This window comes from Carcharhinus amblyrhynchos, chromosome 3 (genome assembly GCF_965287045.1).
Source record: "Carcharhinus amblyrhynchos chromosome 3, sCarAmb.v2.hapA, whole genome shotgun sequence".
NCBI lineage: Eukaryota > Metazoa > Chordata > Chondrichthyes > Carcharhiniformes > Carcharhinidae > Carcharhinus > Carcharhinus amblyrhynchos.
In genome coordinates this window covers 109,883,464-109,905,062 of record NC_137326.1, presented here as the reverse complement: position 1 = coordinate 109,905,062, position 21,599 = coordinate 109,883,464, and the positions used below count along the sequence as shown (strand labels likewise).

The 21,599-nt window shown below is 43.8% G+C and overlaps 1 protein-coding gene across 1 annotated transcript in view; it reads left to right on the top strand.

Annotated features, from left to right (window-relative positions):
* LOC145341490 (erythropoietin-like) overlaps positions 1–21,599 on the top strand; it is a 39,052-nt gene that overhangs the window by 16,219 nt on the left and 1,234 nt on the right. The window contains exon 4 of the mRNA XM_080186461.1: positions 9,989–10,153. Within this exon, the coding sequence (XP_080042587.1) occupies positions 9,989–10,153 (165 nt within the window). The remainder of the gene's footprint in view (positions 1–9,988; positions 10,154–21,599) is intronic.

Genomic DNA, 21,599 nt, shown 5'->3' with positions numbered 1-21,599 from the left:
TTTATTAATTAATTAAATTTAAATTTTCCCAGCTACCATGATGGGATTTGAGCATGTCTCAAGAGCATTAATCTGGGCTTCTAGGCAGAAACTACACAGGAGGGTGATGCCATTCTCAACACAAAGCTTGTCTTTCTTCATCAAGTAGTGATTCAGTTCCTCTGAGGGCCATCCTCTGAATCTCCTGTATAGCAGTATATGTTTTAATTTAGATAGGCTTGGTCCTTTTGCACCTTGATTTGCCTTGCAGATACTGGCAAGATGTCCAAAAAATTGAGGGTCATCACGACCTCTTCCACAGCTGGTAAAGAATTCGGGCTTATGGGCAACAGCAGATGAATTAATGCATCAGTATTAGCTATCCAGATCGCCGGGCGGTGCTGTAGGAGGTATTCATAAGCCGTCAGTAACAAGGCTCAATGCTGTATCAAGGCAGAGGCAATGAGGGTATTGCCTTGTCTTCTTTAAAAAGTCCCAATAATGGTTTATGATCAGTTACGATGACATAGCATCTACTGCGGATGTGTTGATGGAATTTTTTAACACTAAAGACAAATGGCAACCCTTCTTTCTCAATCTGGGAAGACCTCCACTCAGCATCCAAGAGGGTTCTAGATATATATGCAATAGGCTTCTCTGTTCCACTTTTCCAGCAATGTGCCCCAAACCCATAAGGGGAGACCTCGCATGTCAAGATAAGGTCCTTTTTAGGGTCAAAATAAGAACATAAGAACATAAGAAATAGGAGCAGGAGTAGGCCATCTAGCCCTTCGAGCCTGCCCCGCCATTCAGTAAGATCATGGCTGATCTGTCGCTGCTCAGTTCCACTTTCCTGCCCTCTCCCCATAACCCTTAATCCCCTCTCTTATCAAAAACCCATCAACCCGCGTCTTAAAAATATTTAGCGAGGCAGCCTCCACCACTTCAACGGGCAGAGAATTCCAGAGATTCACCACCCTTTGAGTGAAGAAGTTCCTCCTCAACTCCGTTCTAAACCGCCCCCCTTTTATCTTGAGGCTGTGCCCCCTAGTCCATAAGTTAGAGGACACATGTTTCTGTTTAATGCTGTTGAAAGCCTCCAAGACCACCTTTGATATTTCTGTAGCAGGGTATCAAAGGGGCCAGCTTTCCCAGCTTCCCAATTCCAACTCTTCTTTTTCCAATAGGGAGCATGGAACTGATTTCGCTCGAAATTTCTTAGGTGCAGCATCAGGGTCAACATAGATCTAAACTTTGGCTCACTTTATTTTTTCAAGCCTTTCCTGGAAGAGTTTGGGGTACTTATTCATTACTTTCCCCAGTTCCCTCCATGTCCATCCTAAAGATCTCCAGCCAATTAGGTCTAATATGTTTGAGCCAATCTCTCCCGATAAGCCTAGGTCCATATCTCCACACAATGATGAGTGGGAGTTGAGCTGATTGCTGCCTATAATTCATTAGAGTGATGATCCTCTTTGTCTGCAATAGTTCCCCTGTGTAGGAGGCCAACCTGGCCTTTCTGTTTTCTAAGTTCAAGAACTGAAGACAAGCCCAAAGGCGAACATAAGTCCACTCCCCGATAACGGAAACTATGGCCCCTGTATCCACTTCCATTCTAAGGATGGCCATTTAGTAGCAACGCCATCATTATGGGGGCAACCTTTGCCATGGAGATGTGATTTAATTGCATTGACTCCTGTTCCTGGTAGTGGGCATACCTGCAAGGTATGTTCTAAGACTGGCCTTGGCCTTTTTTCAAAATAGCATGCATTTTGACTGTTGTGCTCTTCTGCAGCACTTGCAGTAGTCTGCCATTTAAAACTTCTGGATATGCTCCCTAGGAGACTGAAGGCTGTCGCTGCCCTTCACTGCCTGATGATGTGAATTTGAGTTCCAAAAGGAATCTATGATATTTTACGAATGTTCTCAGTTGAGGGGTAGACATTGCAAGAGGCCCTTCCCTCCAGTTAGAGGATATTGCTGTCTGATATCCCATTAGTTTCTGAGCTCCATACTCCACATTCTCCAATGATAGAGCAATCTCAATGGCCACATTACAATCGAAATTAGATTCTACCAATAATTTTTTGTTTGGACTCTCATGTTGTTAATTCCACAGACCAGTCTATCTCTCAACATGTTGTTCAGGGGTGGCCTGAATTCACAGTGCTTTGCCAATTCTCTTAAACTGGTTAGAAATTAGATCACAGATTCCTCAGGGATTTGCCATGCCATGTTAAATCAATATCGTTGGAGTTTTATGGAAGGTTTCAGGTCATAATAGACTTTAACCAAGTCCACCAATTCATTAAAAGTTTTGGAGTCAGGGCATCTTGGTAGGTCAAGCTTTTGGTTAGAGTTTGGGGCCCTTCAACAGATTACTTGTCCCCCTCAATATTGTTAGCCTGAAAAAATAATGCATGCATTCTGCATATTGGACCCAGTCTTATATGCTTGCATTGTAGGCTTCAAGTTTACCAAAAAGAGGTATTTTTCTTGCCAAAGGATTTCTTGTCTCAACAGAAAAGATGGTGTGGAGAGAAGAAAAACGTTGTTTTACTCCTCGTCACCAATGTAATAATCTTAAAGGCCAGTCTTCTGTCACCAATTACCCTTTACTACAGTGTTCATAATGCCGTTCAGCAGCTACAGAGTACAGCCCAAGCCTCGAAGTCATTCAACTGCTGGATTGACTGCTGGGCGAACCTCCATTCACCTAATAGGGGAATTTGTATTCTAAGAGAGCCACAGGCAGATCTATTGATGATTCCCTATGGCCATCATGACATGGAGCATAAATACTTACTCTCAGCCTTAAAAATGCAATTTCTTAAAACACAAAGTTGACTTTTTATCCAGTTTCTCCCAAAACGATATACATTGTCAGTTCTCCAATTACTTTCATTGCATCAACAGATACGCTGCACAATGTTATGGGAAGAAAAGGAACAAATTCTTTTATAATGCTATGCTGCATCCAAAATACCCACTTGGCCCATGTCTCGGCAATAATAGGATCCTGACTATCCTATTGGCAAGTAACGTGTTTTCTCTTAAGAGGGAATTAATTGCAGATGAATTAAATTTCCTCACCACGGGGAAATAACGAGATGCCAGCATGCTAGATTCTGAGCAAAAACAGAAAATGCTGGAAAATCTCAGCAGGTCTGACAGCAACTATGGAGGGAGAACAGAGTTAATGGGGGCGATTCTCCCAAAAGTGCTGAATTGGTGGGAAAACTGTTCCACATCACAACTGTTTCTTCAGTGCAACTTCAGACCTGAATTGCCCCACTCTGTGCAATGCAGAGGTCACAGTCGTGAATATCATTAAAAACCAGGGGTGGGGCCTATTTGTGCCAGACTCTGACAGTTCTGGAACTCTGCACATGCGCAATGGCCCCGATCTGTCAGTCTCCCCGTTTGCTGGCCAGCTCAATCGCTGACCAGCCCAGGACCCCCAGAGTGCAGTCTCCACAGCCCCACTGACGGCCTGATTGCGGCCTCCACAACAATTCCCCGTCCAGTTCTGAACCCCCCCCCCGGAGCGCCCCCATGTCTAGTCCAGCCCAGCCCTCTCCCCAGCAGTGGCGACTTTTTTTTTCCTCCCTCCAACCCAAACGAATTCTAATGCAGAGTGGCAGTGGGACATCCCCCAACCCCATCAATCGTCCCTAGGCCCCACCCACAATATGCCCCACCCCCTTGGCACTGCCCGATGCCTGATGGGCAGTGCCAAGGTGTCTCCTGGGCATGGGCACATTGCCTTTCGGGCAGTGCCAGGGGCACAGGCACCACCTCCCCATGCCCAACCCCCGGGGGGACCCGGTTGCACTCCCTTCACTCCGCTGGGGTCTTCCGCTAGTTTCCTGAACATGGGGAGTTACTTAAACCCCACCGGAATAGAACATAGAACATAGAACACTACAGCACAAACAGGCCCTTCGGCCCACAAGTTGCGCCGATCACATCATCACCTACCAACCTACAGACCTATCTATAACCCTCAATCTCATTAAACCCCATATACTCATCCAGAAGTCTTTTAAAAGACCCCAGCGAGTTCGCCTCCACCACCACTGACGGCAGCCGATTCCATTCACTCACCACCCTCTGAGTGAAAAACTTACCCCTAACATCACTTCTGAACCTCCCTCCCCGCACCTTAAATCTGTGTCCTCTCGTAGCGACCATTTCAAACCGGGGAAATAGCCTCTGAGAGTCCACCCTATCTATTCCTCTCAACATTTTGTAAACTTCTATCAGGTCGCCTCTCAACCTTCGTCTCTCCAGGGAAAAGAGTCCCAGCTCCCTCAACCTAACTTCATAAGGCATGCCTCCCAGCCCAGGCAACATCCTTGTAAATCTCCTCTGCACCCTTTCAATAGCTTCTACATCCTTCCTATAGTGAGGCGACCAGAACTGCGCACAATACTCCAAATGAGGCCTGACAAGGGTCTTATAAAGTTCCAGCATTACCTCCCGACTCCTAAACTCAATCCCTCGATTAATGAAGGCCAGTACACCATACGCCTTCTTGACCACCTCCTCCACCTGCGAGGCCGATTTAAGAGTCCTGTGGACCCGGACCCCAAGATCCTTCTGCTCCTCAACACTACTCAGACTTCTGCCCTTGATAGTGTACTCGTTCATCCCGTTGGTTCTGCCAAAATGGACGACTACACATTTATCCGCGTTGAAGTCCATCTGCCACTTCTCCGCCCAGTCCTGCATCCTATCTATGTCCTGCTGCAGCTTTTGCCATCCTTCCAGATCATCCACAACACCACCGACCTTCGTGTCATCAGCGAACTTACTTACCCATCCCTCCACTTCCTCATCCAGGTCATTTATGAAAATGACAAACAACAAGGGTCCCAGAACAGATCCTTGAGGCACTCCGCTGGTGACTGACCTCCATTCAGAAAAAGCCCCATCCACAACCACTCTCTGCCTTCTGCAGGCAAGCCAGTTCTGGATCCACAAGGCCAAAGGCCCTTGGATCCCATGCCCTCTCACCTTCTCAAGAAGTCTTGCATGGGGGACCTTATCAAACGCCTTGCTGAAGTAGTCCTGGTAGGGAGATGCTATTGGGCCTGGCATGGAACTTGCCAGGCCTGATAATCGCATTTGAAATACCATTTAAAACATATTCTAATAACTTACCTCACTTCCCACTGGCTTTGTGCACATTCCTAGCGGCACCATTTTCTTCCAGTTGGGTGATGCGCACGGATCGTAAACATTCACGGGGAACCTGCAAAATGGCTGACTCGCGCATCTCCTGACCCGACCCGCCAGAAAAGATGCAGATCTCAATGGAAGAATCAGGCCCAGACTCCCACCAGCTATGGCAAGGTCTGGAAGACTTAACAGGCTACAAGATGAATGCATGAAAAATCGCGGGCACCATTGCACGCCTCCCCAATGAGCTCAATGCATTCTATGCCTGTTTTGAGCAAGAGGTCTTCAAGAGCATGCCCTCCACCCCAGAAGCCTTGAACCTATATCCGAGGTCACCATCGCAGATGTCAAAGCAGCCTTCTCGAAAGTCAACCCATGAAAAGCGACTGGCTCGGACAGGGTACTCAGACGAGCACTCAGATGGGGATGGTGGGGATATTCGCAGATATCTTTAACCTCCCTTCACACCAATCCAAGATGCCTATCTGCTTCAAGAAGATGATCATCATCCTGGTACCCAAGAAAAGCCAGGCAGCGTGTCTTGATAATTATCATCTGGTGGCTCTGACATCCACCATTATGAAGTGCTTTGAAAGACTAGTCATGGCATGAATCAGTTCTGGCCTCCCAGACTGCCTGGAGCCAATACAGTTCACCTATTGCTGCAATAGGTCTACAGCAGATACCATCTCCCTGGCCCTGCACTCAACTCTGGAACACTAATAACAAAGACACCCATGTCAGATTCTTGTTTACTGATTACAGTTCAGCCTTATTTACACAAAAATCATCTCCAAACTTCATGGCCTGGGCCTCGACTCCTCCCTCTGTGACTGGATCCTGAACTTCCTAACTCACAGACCACAATCAGTAAGGATTGGCAACAACACCACCTCCATTATCACCCTCAACACTGGTGCCCCACAAGGCTGTGTTCTCAGCCCCCTACTATACTCCTTATACACCTATAACTGTGTGACCAAATTCCCCTCCAGTTTGCTTTTCAAGCTTGCTGATGACACCACTGTAGTGGGTTGGATCTCAAATAATGACAAGACAGAGTACAGGAATGAGATGAAGAATCTGGTGAACTGGTGCGATGATAATAATCTCTCTTAATGTCAATAAAAAATGAAGGAGATAGCCATCAACTTCAGGAAGCAGAGTGAAGGACATGCCCCTGTCTACATCAATGGGAATGAAGTGGAAATAGAACATAGAACATAGAACATTACAGCGCAGAACAGGCCCTTCGGCCCACGATGTTGCGCCGACCAGCTTTTAAAAAAAAACAACACTAACCCACTAATCTAAACCAATCCCATTTCGTCCATAAACCTATCCACAGATCTCTTAAACGCCCCCAAACTAGGTGCATTTACAACTGCAGCTGGCAGGGCATTCCAGTCCCTCACCACCCTCTGGGTAAAGAACCTACCCCTGACATCAGTCCTATAACTACCCCCCTTAATTTAAAGTCGTGCCCCCTCGTGCTAGCTTTCTCCATCCTAGGAAAAAGGCTATCACTATCTACCCTGTCTAAACCTCTAATCATCTTATATGTTTCAATAAGGTCCCCTCTTAGCCGCCTTCTTTCCAGCGAAAACAACCCCAAATCTCTTAGTCTCTCCTCATAGGATCTCCCCTCCATACCAGGCAACATCCTGGTAAACCTCCTCTGCACCCTCTCCAAAGCCTCTACATCCTTCCTGTAATGTGGGGACCAGAACTGCACACAATACTCCAAGTGCGGCCGCACCAGAGTTGTGTACAGTTGCATCATGACGCTGCGACTCCTAAATTCAATCCCCCTACCAATAAACGCCAAGACACCGTATGCCTTCTTAACAACCTTATCTACTTGATTCCCAACTTTCAGGGATCTATGTACACATACACCTAGATCCCTCTGCTCCTCCACACTATTCAAAGTCCTCCCGTTAGCCCTATACTCAACACATCTGTTATGGTCGATAGCTTCAAGTTTCTAGGTGTCTAGACCACCAACAACCTGTCCTGGTCCCTCGATGCCAATGCTATAATGAAGAAAGCCCACCAATGCCTCTACTTTCCCAGGGGGCTAAGGAAATTTGGCATGTCCTCTATGACTCTCACCAACTTTTACATATGCACCATAGAAAGCATTTTTTCCTGCTGCATCACAGGTTGGTATGGCTCCTGTTCTGTCCAAGCCCACAAGAAACTACAAAGGATCGAAGCCCAATCCATCACCCAAACCAGCCTCCCATCCATTGTCTCTGTCTACACTTCCCGCTGTCTCGGAAAAGTAGCCAACATAATCAAGGACCCCACCCACCCAAACATAGTCTCTTCTAGCTTTTTCCATTGGGAAGAAAGATACAAATGTCTGAGGGCCAACCAACTCAAGAACAGCTTCTTCCCTGCTGCCATCAGACTTTTGAATGGACCTACCTTGTATTAAGTTAATCTTTCTCAACACCCTAGTGATGACTGTAACACTACATTCTGCACTCTTTCATTTTCTTCTCTATGTATGGTATGCTTTATCTATATAGTGTGCAAGAAACAATACTTTTCACCATATTATAATACATGTAACAGTAATAAATCAAATTAAATGAAGAAAGGAGACATATCAACAGTGCCATTTTGGAAAGTGGCATCATTGGAGTAGATGTGATGGAGACAAAGGAACTGGGAGAATGGGATGGAGACCTTATAGGATGTGGGGTGAGAAGAGGGTTTCCTTCTGCACTGCAGGGATTCTAAAAGCTGCAGTCGAGGTAGCTGTGGGAGTTGGTGGGCTTATAATGGATACTAGTGGAGAGTCTATCACCAGAAATAGAGATAGAGAGGTGAAATAAAGTGTCAGAATTGGACTATGTGAAGGTGAAAAAGGGGTGAAAGTGGAATTGATAAATTTTTCGACATCCAGGACAATAATCACCACCATACACATTCCCTTTGTTTTTTTGTCCTTGGCAGCTTTGTCAACCTCTCAATCTCTCCCTTGTCTCCTTCTGTGGTTGGCCCTTTATCCAGCCCATACAGCCTGTCCCCTTCCCCCTCACGACAACAGTACAAATCTTATCCTCTTTCCACTTGTCTTCAGCTCTGACAAAGAGTCATCCAGACTTGAAACATTAACTCTGTTCTCTCTCTACAGATGCTATCAGACCTCAGAGAATGTCCAGCACTTTCTAAAGGGGCTAGCGTTGCAGAGCTCACATTTTAACATGGTGTTGTGTTTTATTAAGTTTTAGGATATCATTGTATAATTTAAATCATAATACATATTCTTTGATAGGAACACCAATCTGGAATCAACAGTGCAATGAGCCCATAATTATACATTTCCTGAGCCTGACCACTGCCAAACCAGCTCAGCTATCACAAATAGAGTAGCATGTATTTATGGGACAAACTAATTACACTACATCGTGTACCTATAAACCATAAGGTGAACTGGAGACCTGAGGCTGGATTTCTTGTTCGGGCCTGGGACCAAATGCAGATCCTGGCTCCTCACTCTGATTAAATAGTGACCGGACAAGGGAAGGCAGTGATGTTGTGATCTGGTCACTGGATTAGCAATCCAAAGACACAGAGCAAAATCTGGGGACGTGGTTTCAAATCCTGCCCTGGCAAATGGTGGAATCTGAATTCGGTAAAACTAAAAGTTTGATGACAATGAAAACATTGTTGATTGTTGTAAAAACCCTTCTGGGAAATCTTTCCACCTTGTATGGTCTGGCCTACTTTTAAATGCCCTCTGAAATGGAGGGCAATTAGGTTAGGCAATAAATGCTGGTCCAGCCAGTAATGTTCCCATAAAGTGAATTTTGGGTGGCACGGTGGTACAGTGGTTAGTTCTGCTGCATCACAGCTCCAGGGACCTGGATTCAATTCCAGCCTCAGGTCACTGTCTGTGTGGAGTTTGAATGTTCTCCCCATGATTGCGTGGGTTTTCTGTGGGTGCACCGGTTTCCTCCCACAGTCCAAAGATGTGCAGATTAGGTTGTCTGGCCATGCTAAATTGCCCCTTAGTGTCAGGTGGATTAGCAGGTTAAAGATGTGGATTTGTGGGGATAGGGCCTAGGTGGGATTGTTGTCAGTGCAGGCTTGATGGACTTTTCTGTAGTGACTCATTCAACACTTTTTGAAGGTCAGTTAATGCCCAGCTGGTGCACTTGCTGTCCAAATTAACAATAACGGGCAGGCTTCCAAGTTTGGAGGGCCAATGGAGGCCATCCAGCAATGACATATGAGCAGTGGACCGGCTTAGGTGGGAGTTGCCAGTAACTACATACGGGGGGATAGACAGAGAGAGAGGCGCGCCTCAAGGTGGAGGTGGTCTGTGAAGCTCAGGTAATAAATTGTAAATTCAAGAAAAAGGCAAAAGTGACTAGCTGTGATTGTGGAAGGACAATCCATCTAATCGAAGGACAGATGCTGCAGCTCTGGTCTAGTGAGCAGGATTCTTTGTGAAATGAAAAGTGAACCTTCTCCCCACCCCCATTCAATCCCCATAGTGGGAGATGCCCTCATTTAACTGGCTGAGTTTTGGTTACAGAATGGAGTTCACCTGCCGAATGGAAAATTCCAGCCAGCACAAGAAAGGGGACTTTCTAGCTGCTTTACTAGGCTAATTAGCAGCTATATGGCCACATTTCCCCATCTTGCCTTTTTCAAAATACCTCTGGGTCAGAACCATGCCAGCAAACAAGCGCACCATCCGGCACGAGGAAGTTTTGGATCCTGCCTCCATCTGACCTCAGATATCTAGTCCAAAAATCTGGCCACTTAAACACTGATTTGTTTCTAATGTTATTTTGTTTTGCAGAAACGAATGAAAAACGAAGAAATTAAGGCAGGCCTTATTATGCTTTCTAATGCAACGCAGGCAGCAAAACATTTTGTCGCTAGTAATTCCACAGTACCACTCTTAGATAAAATTTACAGGAATACTAGGACCTTTATTCACATCCTACAACTGATGAATGTGCCGGTAAGTACTCAAGTAAGAAATTATTCTTTTCTTTTGTAATGTGGAACTTATTGACAACTTATAAACTATTGTCTTTGGTCTTTCATTATTTACTTTAATTTAAAATGAATCAGACAATGAAAGCTTTCTTAATACCTCTGTTGGAAAAAGACTCGGTAGCTAAGGCAACAAAAACAGAAAATGCTGGAAAATCTCAGCAGGTTTGACAGCATCTATGGAGAGAAAATAGAGCTGGCATTTTGAGTCTGGATGTCTCTTCATTTGAGATCTTACAGATCTGATCAGACGATCCCTTGCACTTAATTAGCTGACCTTAGTCAGGATGCAATTAGATGTTCTATAACTTGGATTAGATGTAGAAAAATGAATCAGCATTCCTACTGTTGATCACTATGGTTCTTGCTAGAAAGTGCACATAAGGACATTGTGTAATCACCAAATCATGTTCAGGAGCCTGCGAACTTCACACAAGGACATGGTCAAATATCTTCTCTGTACTCACGATTTAAAAGGACACACAAAGAACAGCTATCTGGGCAAGGTATTGGAGGGCAATTAGTTTCATAGAACTGTACCCCGCTTTGACTTTAGGAAGAAGGATAGAAAATTGGAGAGTTTAAAAAAAAGTTCCGATTTTATTCCTGCAATATATATGTATATCATTAATGATCAGAAATTGAAGATAAGTTTTTTGCCCTGTTTTGCAGTATTTCTTTGGTTTAATTTTGACAAAGTGTTTCAAAACCATGGGGTGCTAAAATTTAACTTGGTGAGGCTCAAATTGAATGTTAGCAGACTGGCAGCCTGTTACACATCCAAAACATTTTCCTTCACATTGACTTCCATTGAACTTCAATTTTTCTCCCACTATGTTTTGAGTTTTACCTTGTCTTCTTTACAATGTCATAGTTTGTCCTTGTTTTCTGATTGAAATGTCATTTGCACTTTATCCATCTGTGTTCCACTATTTGCATTTCTCAAAATCAACGCAGTCACATGAAAGTAACTGATTTGTTGATCTGAGGGATATCACTGATTTCAAATTTATATTTCAAATTTTGATTTACTTTTTATTATGATTGGAAATTCAGCAAGTTAAATTTTTGTAGGGCCTTAACATAGTAAAATGTCCAAAGATGCTTTAGAGCAGTGTTACCAGACAAAATTTGACACTGAGGCACTTCGATCATAGAATGGAATAATTACAGCAAAGAAGGCCATTTGGCCTATTGGATCAGTGCCAACTTGCTGCAAGAGCAGCTTAGCTGGTCCCATCCCTTGCTCTCTCCCCATAGCCTTGAAATTTTATTTTCTCTTCAGCTAATAATCCAATTCTCTTTCGAAACCCATGATTGACTCTTCCTCAATCACCATTCAGGCAGTCCATTCCAGGTTCTAACCATTTGCTGTGTAAAAATGTTGCTCCCCTGTTACCTTTCAGCTTTCATCAGTCACTTTAAATCTCTGTTGTCCAGTTCTCAGCCCTTCTGTCAACAACTTTTCAGTCAAGATTACTCATGGTTTTGAAAACCTCTATCAAATCTCCTTTTTCTTTAAGGAGAACAATCTCAGCTTTTCAAGTTTATACATGTAACTGATGTTCCTCATCCCCGAAACCATTCCCATGAATCTTTTCTGCACCCACTCTCAAGCCATCACATCCTTACTAAAGTGTTGTATCTTAAATTAGGCACAATAGCCCAGTTGAAGCTGAAGTCCCTTTTGTGCTCGATGAATAGATGGCCTCAATCTTAGTGACTAAAAATCCATGGGCTCCTCAAATCTGTTGGAGGTGAGGGTGGAGGAGATGAGGGGCAGTTTTTAAGAAGACAGATTGTAATTAAGAAAAATAATCCAGGGGTTATCTTTGCATTTCAAGGTGATCCTGGAATAGAGTCATAGTCATAACGCACATCCTTGCCGGCTGTTCATGCTGCCCTCCCACTGCAGTGAAGTCAGAGAATCTGGCACCCAGCCAAATCTCCGTTCACTGCAGTGGGATGGGAAAATCTCACTGGCCTGAATGGCTGTAACATTCCCACCTTAAAGTCATACGGTGCAGAAAAGGCCCTTCAGCCCATGCAATTTTGGCACACAAGCAAATTTGTTACTGTTTTATGTAGTCCAACTAATTTTGACGGTGAACGGCTGAATCAGTTAGTTGGCCATCATATAAAAATGTGCAACAAAACCATCACAAGGTTGGCCACTCATAAGAAACAGAACTGGAGAAGAGTTTCAGATTTAATAATACCCTTTCTCATTAAAATTTCCTTGAGTTATTTTTGGTTTTGTTCTCCTCAGAAATCTGAGGGAATTTTAAACTGAAATTTGCTTAAGTGTTGCCACGAATCTTTTTAAGTGTGTTTATTTTACTCCCAAAAGCCTGTATTTAATTTAGAGATAATATCCTAGAGTTTCTGTTATTCACCAGTTTTTAAAATATTTATGTAAAGTATTTCTTAACTCCTGAGTTCTAATACATTCTCCAATGATAAACATGTCAAAATATTCAAAGTTGATGAAAGACAGTGGAATCATCACCTCTTGTCATCGGTGGGATTGGTGGCAGGCGGGAACAAAAGGTATGACGGAATATAGGCGGAAGACAAAATGTGGGGGGTAGTCAGTGGAAAACACAAAGTGAGACTAGAGTCATAGAGTTCTACAGTATGGAAAAGGCCCTTTTTCCCATCACGTCAGCACCAGTCAAAAAAAACACCTAACTGTTTAATCACATTTTCCAGTGCTTAGCAAATAGCCTGGTATGCCGAGCACATCTAAATAATTATTAAATGTTGACTGGAGTGAGGGGAGAAGGAAGGCAGGAGGTGCTGGAGAGGGAGGAAAGCATGTTGCTTAGATGGGGAATGAGCAATAAGGCCTCCAGCGCCTCATACCTTCCCGTCTTATACCCACCCCACCCCCTCCATATCCTACTGATCCCCACCACCCCCTTCATCTCCTCTGGTTCCCTACCCTAGGCCCTCCTTAATGTCTTCCACATATACCATACGGGCAGCCATCTCCAGTTGTGTAGGCAGCTTTGACTGTACGGTAAATGCTCAAAAACTCTGCCATGTCATGTTGGGTAACAGAATGGCTTAAGTTCCTGCTGGTGGGATGAAAGATTTGATTAGAAAGTTGGGGGGTGGGGTGGTGTCAACAACTGTGATCTGTTGGAGGTTCTATGAGCATGCATGAGATGCAAAATGTGTTCTTATCGAGCTTCAACAGGAAAGTCAACCTACAATGCAAGTTGGGAGGGGAAGATGCTGACCTCATTTGCCAACTTCGGGAAACCAATTCTTCCATATCTTCCATCTCCATCCTTAAAATCTTTATGCGTTGATTCAATCCCTAATAACATTTTAAAATGACAAATATTTTGATGCTGAAAATACACTATTGTCTAATAGGATATGGGTCCCCATCATTCCACTGAGGACATGGTGGCATAGTGGTATTGTCACTGAACTAGTCATCCAGAGATCCAAGGTAATGCCCTGGGAACTGAATCCCTAAGAGAGGCAAGGGCACAGATTATACTCTGGCTGGGGGAGCTTCATTATCTATCACCAACAGTCACTCTGTAGCACCACCCCAGACCCAGCTGGCTGGCTACAAAAGGACATAGCTGTCAGATTAAATCTGTGGCAAGTGGTGAGGGAACCAAAAAGAGCTAAAAGCATACTTGACCTCATCCTCCCATGCCTGCCACAAATACATCTATCCATGACAGTATCAGTAGGAGTGAGCACCTTGTGGAGACAAGTCCCATTTTAACTGTGGAGATACCCCCACCACCCGCCCTGCCCCTCCCCAACCCCCATCATGGGCACTACCACATTGCTAAATAGGATAGACTTTGAACAGATCTGGCAATTCAAGACTGGGCACCCATGAGGCACTGTGGGCTGAAAGCAGTAGCAGAATTGTACTCAGCCATGATCAGTAAACTCATGGCTTGGCATAAGCCCCATACCAGGAGATCAACACTGGTTCAATGTAAAGTGCAGAAAGTCCTGCCAGGAGCAACACCAGGAATACCTAAAAATGAGATGTCAGCCTGGGGAAGCTACAACACTAGACTACTTGTGTGCCAAACAACATAAACAACAAGTAATAGATAGAGCTAAGCAATTCCACAACCACTGGTTCAGCTCTAAGTTCTGTAGTTCTGCCACATCTAGTCATGGATGGTGGCAAACAATTAAACAAGTCACTGGAGGAGGAAGCGCCATAAATATCCCCATCCTGAATGATGGAGGAGCCCAGTACATGAGTGCAAAAGGTAACGCTCAAGCATTTGCAATAATTCACTGGTTGGAGTCATACCTGGCACAAAAGATAGTTATGGTGGTTGGAAGTCAATCGTCTCAGCTCTGGGACATCACTGTCAGAGTTCTGCAGGATAGTGTCCCAGGCCCAGCCATCTTCAGTTGATTCATCAATGACCTCCCTTCCATTATGAGGTCAGAATGGAGATATTCGCTGATGACTACACAATGTCCAGTACCATTTGCAATTCCACAAATACTGTGTCCAAATGCAGGAAGACTTGGACAATTTCCAGGCTTGGACTGACAAGTGGCAAGTAACATTTGCACCACCAAAGGACCAGGCAATGACCATCTTCAACAAGATAGAATCTATCACCCCTTGACATTCAATAGCATTACCATCGCTGAATCCCCAGCCATCAACATCCTGGGGATTACCATTAACAAGGAAGTGAACTGGACTAGCCATATACATACTGTGGTTACAAGAGCAGGTCAGAGGTTAAGAATCTGAAGCAAGTAACTCGCCGCCTGATTCGCCAAAGTCTGTCCATCATCTACAAGGCACAAGTTGTGAGTGTGATCGAATACTCTCACCTTGCCTGGATCTAATGACACTCAAAAAATTCAACACCATCCAGGACAAACTAACCCACTTGATTGACACCACTTCCACAAACATTCACTCCCTCCACCACCAATAAACAATGGCAGTGGTGTGTACCATCTAGAAGATGTACTGCAGGAACATACAAATGCTCCCTAGGCAGCACCTTCCAAAGACAAGACCACTACCATCTAGAAGGACAAGATCAGCAGACACTTGGGAATACTATATCCTGGAAGTTCCTGTCCAAGTCACACACCATCCTGGCTTGAAAATATATCACCATTCCTTCACTGTTGCTGAGTCAAAATCCTGGTACTCCCTCCCTAACAGCACTGTGGATGTACCTACACCACAAGCACTGCAGCTCACCACCAAGATGAGGGCAATTATAGATGAGCAATAAATGTTGGCCTAGCCAGTGATGCCCAATAATCCCATAAATGAATAAACAGAAAAAAGTCTTCTGAAATTCCCATTTTAAGATGCCAGCTTTTTGTCCTGGGTAATTTTAAACAAAGGCTCTAAAATAATGCTTCAGGATACCAAAGAACAAAGACTTCATCTGAATTCTTTGTCTCTGCTATTTTAATGCAGGCACCAATCTTTTTAAAAGCAATGGGTTACATCTTGGCCATAACAGCAAGGAAGAATTGCGAGGAAATGTATTAAGCATTTTAATCCTAATATTCCACTTAGTGATTTCAGGGCTAAAGTATTTCACAAGTCATTTTGAATTTTTATTGGAGGGAATAACATTACATACAGAAGAAAAGTATTGGTTATTTGCTGTCCAAACTATCAGCTCTGAAATTATTTTCTTCCTTTAAAGTTGGAACTATCATGACATTGTTTTTGCTGAGACGTTAAACCTTAATAAAACATATGTTAAGTAAGTGTCAAAAAACTAGCTTATAGAGCTTAACATTCTGTTGATGGTTTTAACACTGCCAATATTGACAGCATGCAGTTTAATGAAGAGGATTTGTAGTTAAATACACCAGCAAGTGGGAGGACAGTAATCACCCGACACTTTGGCTGGAATGTGTAACTCAATGCAATCAACACTCCCATGTGGGACTTTTCAAGGGGCCCAACTCTGGGGCTCTTCCATCACAGTATTGTGGGATGTTAACCAAAACCCTCACATTCAGGCGAGATGGTGAGAAAACCTCTGAATGCACACGACTGTGTCATTACACCAGTCTTACAATTAATGGATAAGTGTGATGTGTAATGTGATTCACATGCTGCAGATCGACAACAGCATATTGAAGTTCTTGAAGTGAATTGAAGTGTCACATAGGATACAGGTAATTTGAAACGATGGATTCAAAATTGGCTCAGTTGTAGGAGGCAGAGGGTGATGACAGAAGATTGCTTTGGCGACTGGAAGCCAGTGTCCGGTGGCATACAACAAGGATATGTGTTGGATTCCCTATTATTTGTCATTTATACAAACAACATAGATCACAAGGTGGAGGGTAGGATTAGTAAGTTTGCAGATACACAAAGATTGGCCAGGTGGTTAACAGTGAGGTGAGTACTTTGGGCTACAGGAAGATATAGTTGGCATGGTCAGATGGGCACATAAGTGGCAGATGGAATTTAGCTCTGAAAAGTGTGAGGTGATATACTGTGGAAAGAGTAATTTGACAAGGAAGTACTTAACATGACGTTAGAAATTTCTGAACAACAAAAGGACTTTGGCATGTTTGTCCATTGATCTCCGAAAGTGGAGGGCATGTTAGTGGGATGGTGAAAAAGGCATATGAGACATTCACCTTTATCAAAAGCAGGGAGGTCATGTTGGAGTTGTATAGAACTTTGGTGAGGCCACAACTGGGGTATTGTCTGCAGTTCAGGTCACCACATTATAGGAAGGATATGATTGCATTGGAGGGGGTGCAGAGAAGATTCACCAGGATACTGCCTGGGATAGAACATTTAAATTATGAACAGAGATTGGATAGTTTTGAGTTGTTTTCGTTGGAGCAAAGACGACTGAAGGGTGACCTTATCGAGGTGTAGAAGGTGCATGGACAGAGTGGATAGGGAGCAGCTGTTCATTCCCTTTAGTTGAAGGGGACACAAGTTTAAGTGAGAGGCAGGAGAATTGGGGGGAATGTGAGGAAAAACTTTTTTACCCAGAGGGTGGTGACAGTTTGGAATGCACTGCCTTGGAGTGTGGTGGAGCCGGGTTGCCTCACATTCTTTAACAAGTATCTGGATGAGCACTTGGAACGGCATAACATTGAAGGCTATGGGCCAAGTGCTGGTAAATGGGATTAGGTAGGTTAGATGTTCTTCTTGTGTCAGTGTAGACTCAATGGGCTGAAGGGCCACTTCTGCACTGTGTGATTCTTTGCTGAAGTTCTCGACATGGCTAAGTGCAAAACTCAAGATTGATCAACACAGCATAACAGTAACTAATGCTCAGGCCAAAGCTGAGCAATATAATTGACCTGGCCAATTTTCACTCCAAGCTGGCAACAGCACCACTGGCATGATACTTTATTTTACAGCTCCTTTCTTAGCTGCCAACCCAACCTCACAGGACCATAAAATTCATAAAATCAGTTTAGATCTGCACTGCACCTTTCATCTGCACTGAGGAAAGTTTAAAATGTAATGCATTTTGAGCAAGGGTAGAAGCAAGGGTGGGTAAAAGAACAAAAGGCAAGATCTGTGATAGTCTGGAAGACAGTAAAGGTTGAAAGACAAAAGGTTTCATAGTGCAAAGCCAAATGGAGTGGCTACGGGATAGTAAACAAACAACATTTGCATCTAGAAAGGGTGTGAATGACTGGATTGCAGCCATCCAAATGCAAAGCAATTCAGAAGGAAACAAGACACAAAAAAGAACATATCAGCAAAAACAAACATGAAACAAAGTGGAGGCAGAGGTTATATCTAAAATTGTTGAATTTAGTATTGAATCTAGAAGAGTGTAAAGCGATTAATTGAAAGGTGAGGTGCTGCTCCTTGAGTTTGCAGTGAGCTTCACTGTAATACGATACAGCATCAAGGACAAAGTGGGAGCAAGGTTAAGAATTAAAATGACAGGTGATCGATAACTCGGAAACATACATGCATCCTGAACAGGGATGTTCTGCAAAGTTGTCACCTTGTCTGTGTTTGATCTCCCCAGAGCAGAAGAGACTGCATTGTGAGTAGCGAATCCAGTATACAATTCTGAAAGAAGGAAATTACTCTTTTATCTGAAAGGGGTTTGGGGCCTGGGACAGTGGGAGAAGAGGAGATTATAGAAAATTGGAACAAAGAAGGCTGAGGGGCGACCTGGGTAAGTGGGGCTGAGTCCACAAAAAGATCAGCCATGATCTTATTGAATAGCAGAGCAGGCTTGAGGGGCCAGAAGGCCTACTCCTGCTCCTAGTTCTCATGTTCTTATGATAGAGGTGCCCAAAATTATGAGCGGAAGAGATAGTGTGGACAGGATAAATTTTTTTTTCCTTGGTGGAGAATTCCAGAGCTAGGGAACACAGATTTAAGAGGCAGTAGGAAAAACTTTTTACGTAGAGGGTGGTGGGTGTCTGGAATTCTCTTGGTGGTGAAGGCAGAGACCCTAAATTCTTAAAAATTACCTTAAGTGCTATCAGCTATAGGTGCAGGAAGGTGGGATTAGAAGGGCACTGGATGTCTTTGGGCTGGCAAGGACAAGATGGGCTGAATGGATTCCTGTGCTGTAACTTTTCTATGGTTCTGGAAGAGCAGGTGTTGCATATCCTGCGCTTGATAGAAAGGTGTCTAGATAAGAGAGGCTTGCTGGGGGTTATTGAGGACTGGGCCAGGATGTCAGAGTGAATGTTCCCTTTGGAATGTTTAAAGGGGACGTAGGGAGATAGATATAAAAGCAAAATACTGCGGCTGTTGAAATCAGAAACAAAAAAAGAAAATGCTGGAAAATCTCCGCAGGTCTGACAACATCTGTGGAGAGAGAATAGAGCCAGCATTTCAAATCTGGATGACCCTTCTTCAGAGCTGGCATGATGTCAAGGTGAAAGGCGGCTTTGTTTGGTGGTGTCAGGAAGTTTTGCCATGAAACCGGAGTCAATATTGAGGCTTCCCAGGGGAACTCCCTCTTGCTTGTATGCTGTGTCTCCACCTCTGCTGTGTCTGTCCAGCTGGTGAAACAGGACATATTCAGCAATGGTGATGGTGGTGCATGGGACAATGTTTGTAAGGTATGATTCCATGAAAATGTTTATGTCAAGATAACTCTCCCAGTTTTGGCACAAGTCCAGATGCTGGTAAGAAAGACTTTGTAGGGTCAGCGAGGCAGAATTTGCCATTGTTGTTATTTCCAGTATTTAAGCTGATGCTGGGGTCTATCCAGTTTTATCCCTTATGGCTTGCCAATTGTAGAGGGCATTTCAGAGTCAACCACATTGCTTTGGGCCCAGAAGTTACATGTAGGCCATTCCAGATAAAAATGGCAGATTTTTTTCTCTAAAGGACATTAGTGAACCAGATGGGTTTTCACAGTAACTTCATTGCAATGTTGCTATAAGCCTACTTGTGACTAATAAATAAACTTTAATGTTAACATGGTCATCTGGACTTTTAATTCTGTTTTTTTTAATTGAATTCAAATTCCGCCATCTGCTGTGGTGGGATTCACACGTCTCAGATTGAATTCAGGTTGTCACCTTTCTGCTCAGTTGACCAATCCATTGATATCTTCCCACAGCTTTCTTCCTCAGTACCAACCACACAGCTCAGATCTTACTTTCTTGCTGTTAAATTTGCAGAATTATGACAAACAACCCAAGGTTGTGTTTTCCATGTTGTTTTTAGAAGTCATGAATCTAACATAAGAGAAAGCTTAAACTTTAAAAACTGACAGCGTGATAAACAGACATTTGGTGTTTATCTTGACCCCACCATAAGGGTGCTCTTTTAGAAGGTCAGTGTTGACTTAATGGGCCAAATGGCCTCTTCTGCTCTATAGGGATTCTATGAGCTTGATTTTACCATCAAGTTTGCCCATTTTTGGAAAACTTGGTAAAGTTGGGTGTGAGGCGAGTAGTGTGATCCGCGCTCACCTCCGTGCTGGTTCCCCCTTTAGCAAGGCTTGAAATGGCTGCGATCAGGACCACGTCTGAAATGGGTACAACGGCCATTAAAATGTATTTGCATTCATTTAAATTGACTTATTGGACTGCACACCAAACCTTACCAGCACTTCCCCCTTTACCACCACGTTTGCCCGTCCAGATTCCGTGCGCAATAGACATGCTCTACAAAAGTCCAATTCGGAACTCCAGTTAGTGAGAAGGTAAGCGCCGAGTGTCCGACAGTTCTTTGCTTGAGCTTGGTGAGGTGGTGGGGAAAAGTAGGTCAAATGACTCTCTGCCCGAGATCAGTGGCGGACAGATGGGGAGGGGCCTCCGATCGGTCGCGGTGTTGGGGGAGGTGGGGGGATGAGGGGGTCAGTAATGTGTGGGGGTGGGGCAATGTCTATAGGGGCCGTGGGGAGGGAAGCCGCATTCTATCATTTCTTTTCCTGCGCATGCGCAGCTGGAAGTGCCAGTCAGAGCTGCAGGATTTTGGGCACATTAAGCCCCGCCCACAGGCTTCTACTGTGTGATTCGGAATTATTGATCTTTTTCAGGTAAGGTGCATATGGGAGCGCCTGAGAATGGGTCTAAAAGTTGGATCTGAAACACTCCCAGTTTCAAGTCCGCCCAGCACTTAGGATTATAGGGCCCTATTTTACCATTTTAATTATATGATGAGAAACAAGGTAGAAGAGATAAATGGAAATCCCGTCAGAGAGGAGAGCAGGGTCTCTTCAAATTGGACATTCCTGAAAGAAATGCAGCAGTGAATTCAACACTAATACAAAAACAAACCCATTATCACTCCCTTTGGTCTTGCACAATAAAACCTTTTATCATTTAATCTCTCCTGCCCTCCTTTTTGTTCTTCCCATCCTTCCCCCTTTTACTAATTCAGAACCTGTTACATTTCTAACATTTCCAGTTCTCATGAAAGGTCATAGTTCTGAAATGGCAAAGCTGTTTCTCTCTCCACAGTTGCAGCCAGACCTGCTGAATATTTCCAGCACTGTTTGTTTTGATTTTCAGATTTTCAGCATCCACAGTATTTCCCTCAGCAATGAAATGGACTGTTGGTTGTGTTCAGAACTGTACAGATCAAAGATTTGATTGATAGATGATCTCAGCCAGGGATTCCATTGTTTATCCACTCTCAGTAATTCCCCCTGGTTTTTATTCTGTGTGAACATTGAGGAAAGGGTTAGACACTTGGCTCAGGCTATTCATGTTTAAATTCACAAAAGAATGTCGATTCACTTCACGAAAGATAAGGCTGTTGACATTCCAAGAATTGCGCTTCACTGTGAACCATCACTTTCTGGAAAGGAAGCAGAGTGAAAAAGGGAAATGTTACAATCATTTTAACTGAAAGAGTAGATTTTGCTTATTCTTGAAAGTCAAAATATACTTTCAATGATCAAAGATCTAAAGATTGATTAGGTTAGATTGGCCAATTAACCAAAAGTTAGATTGAT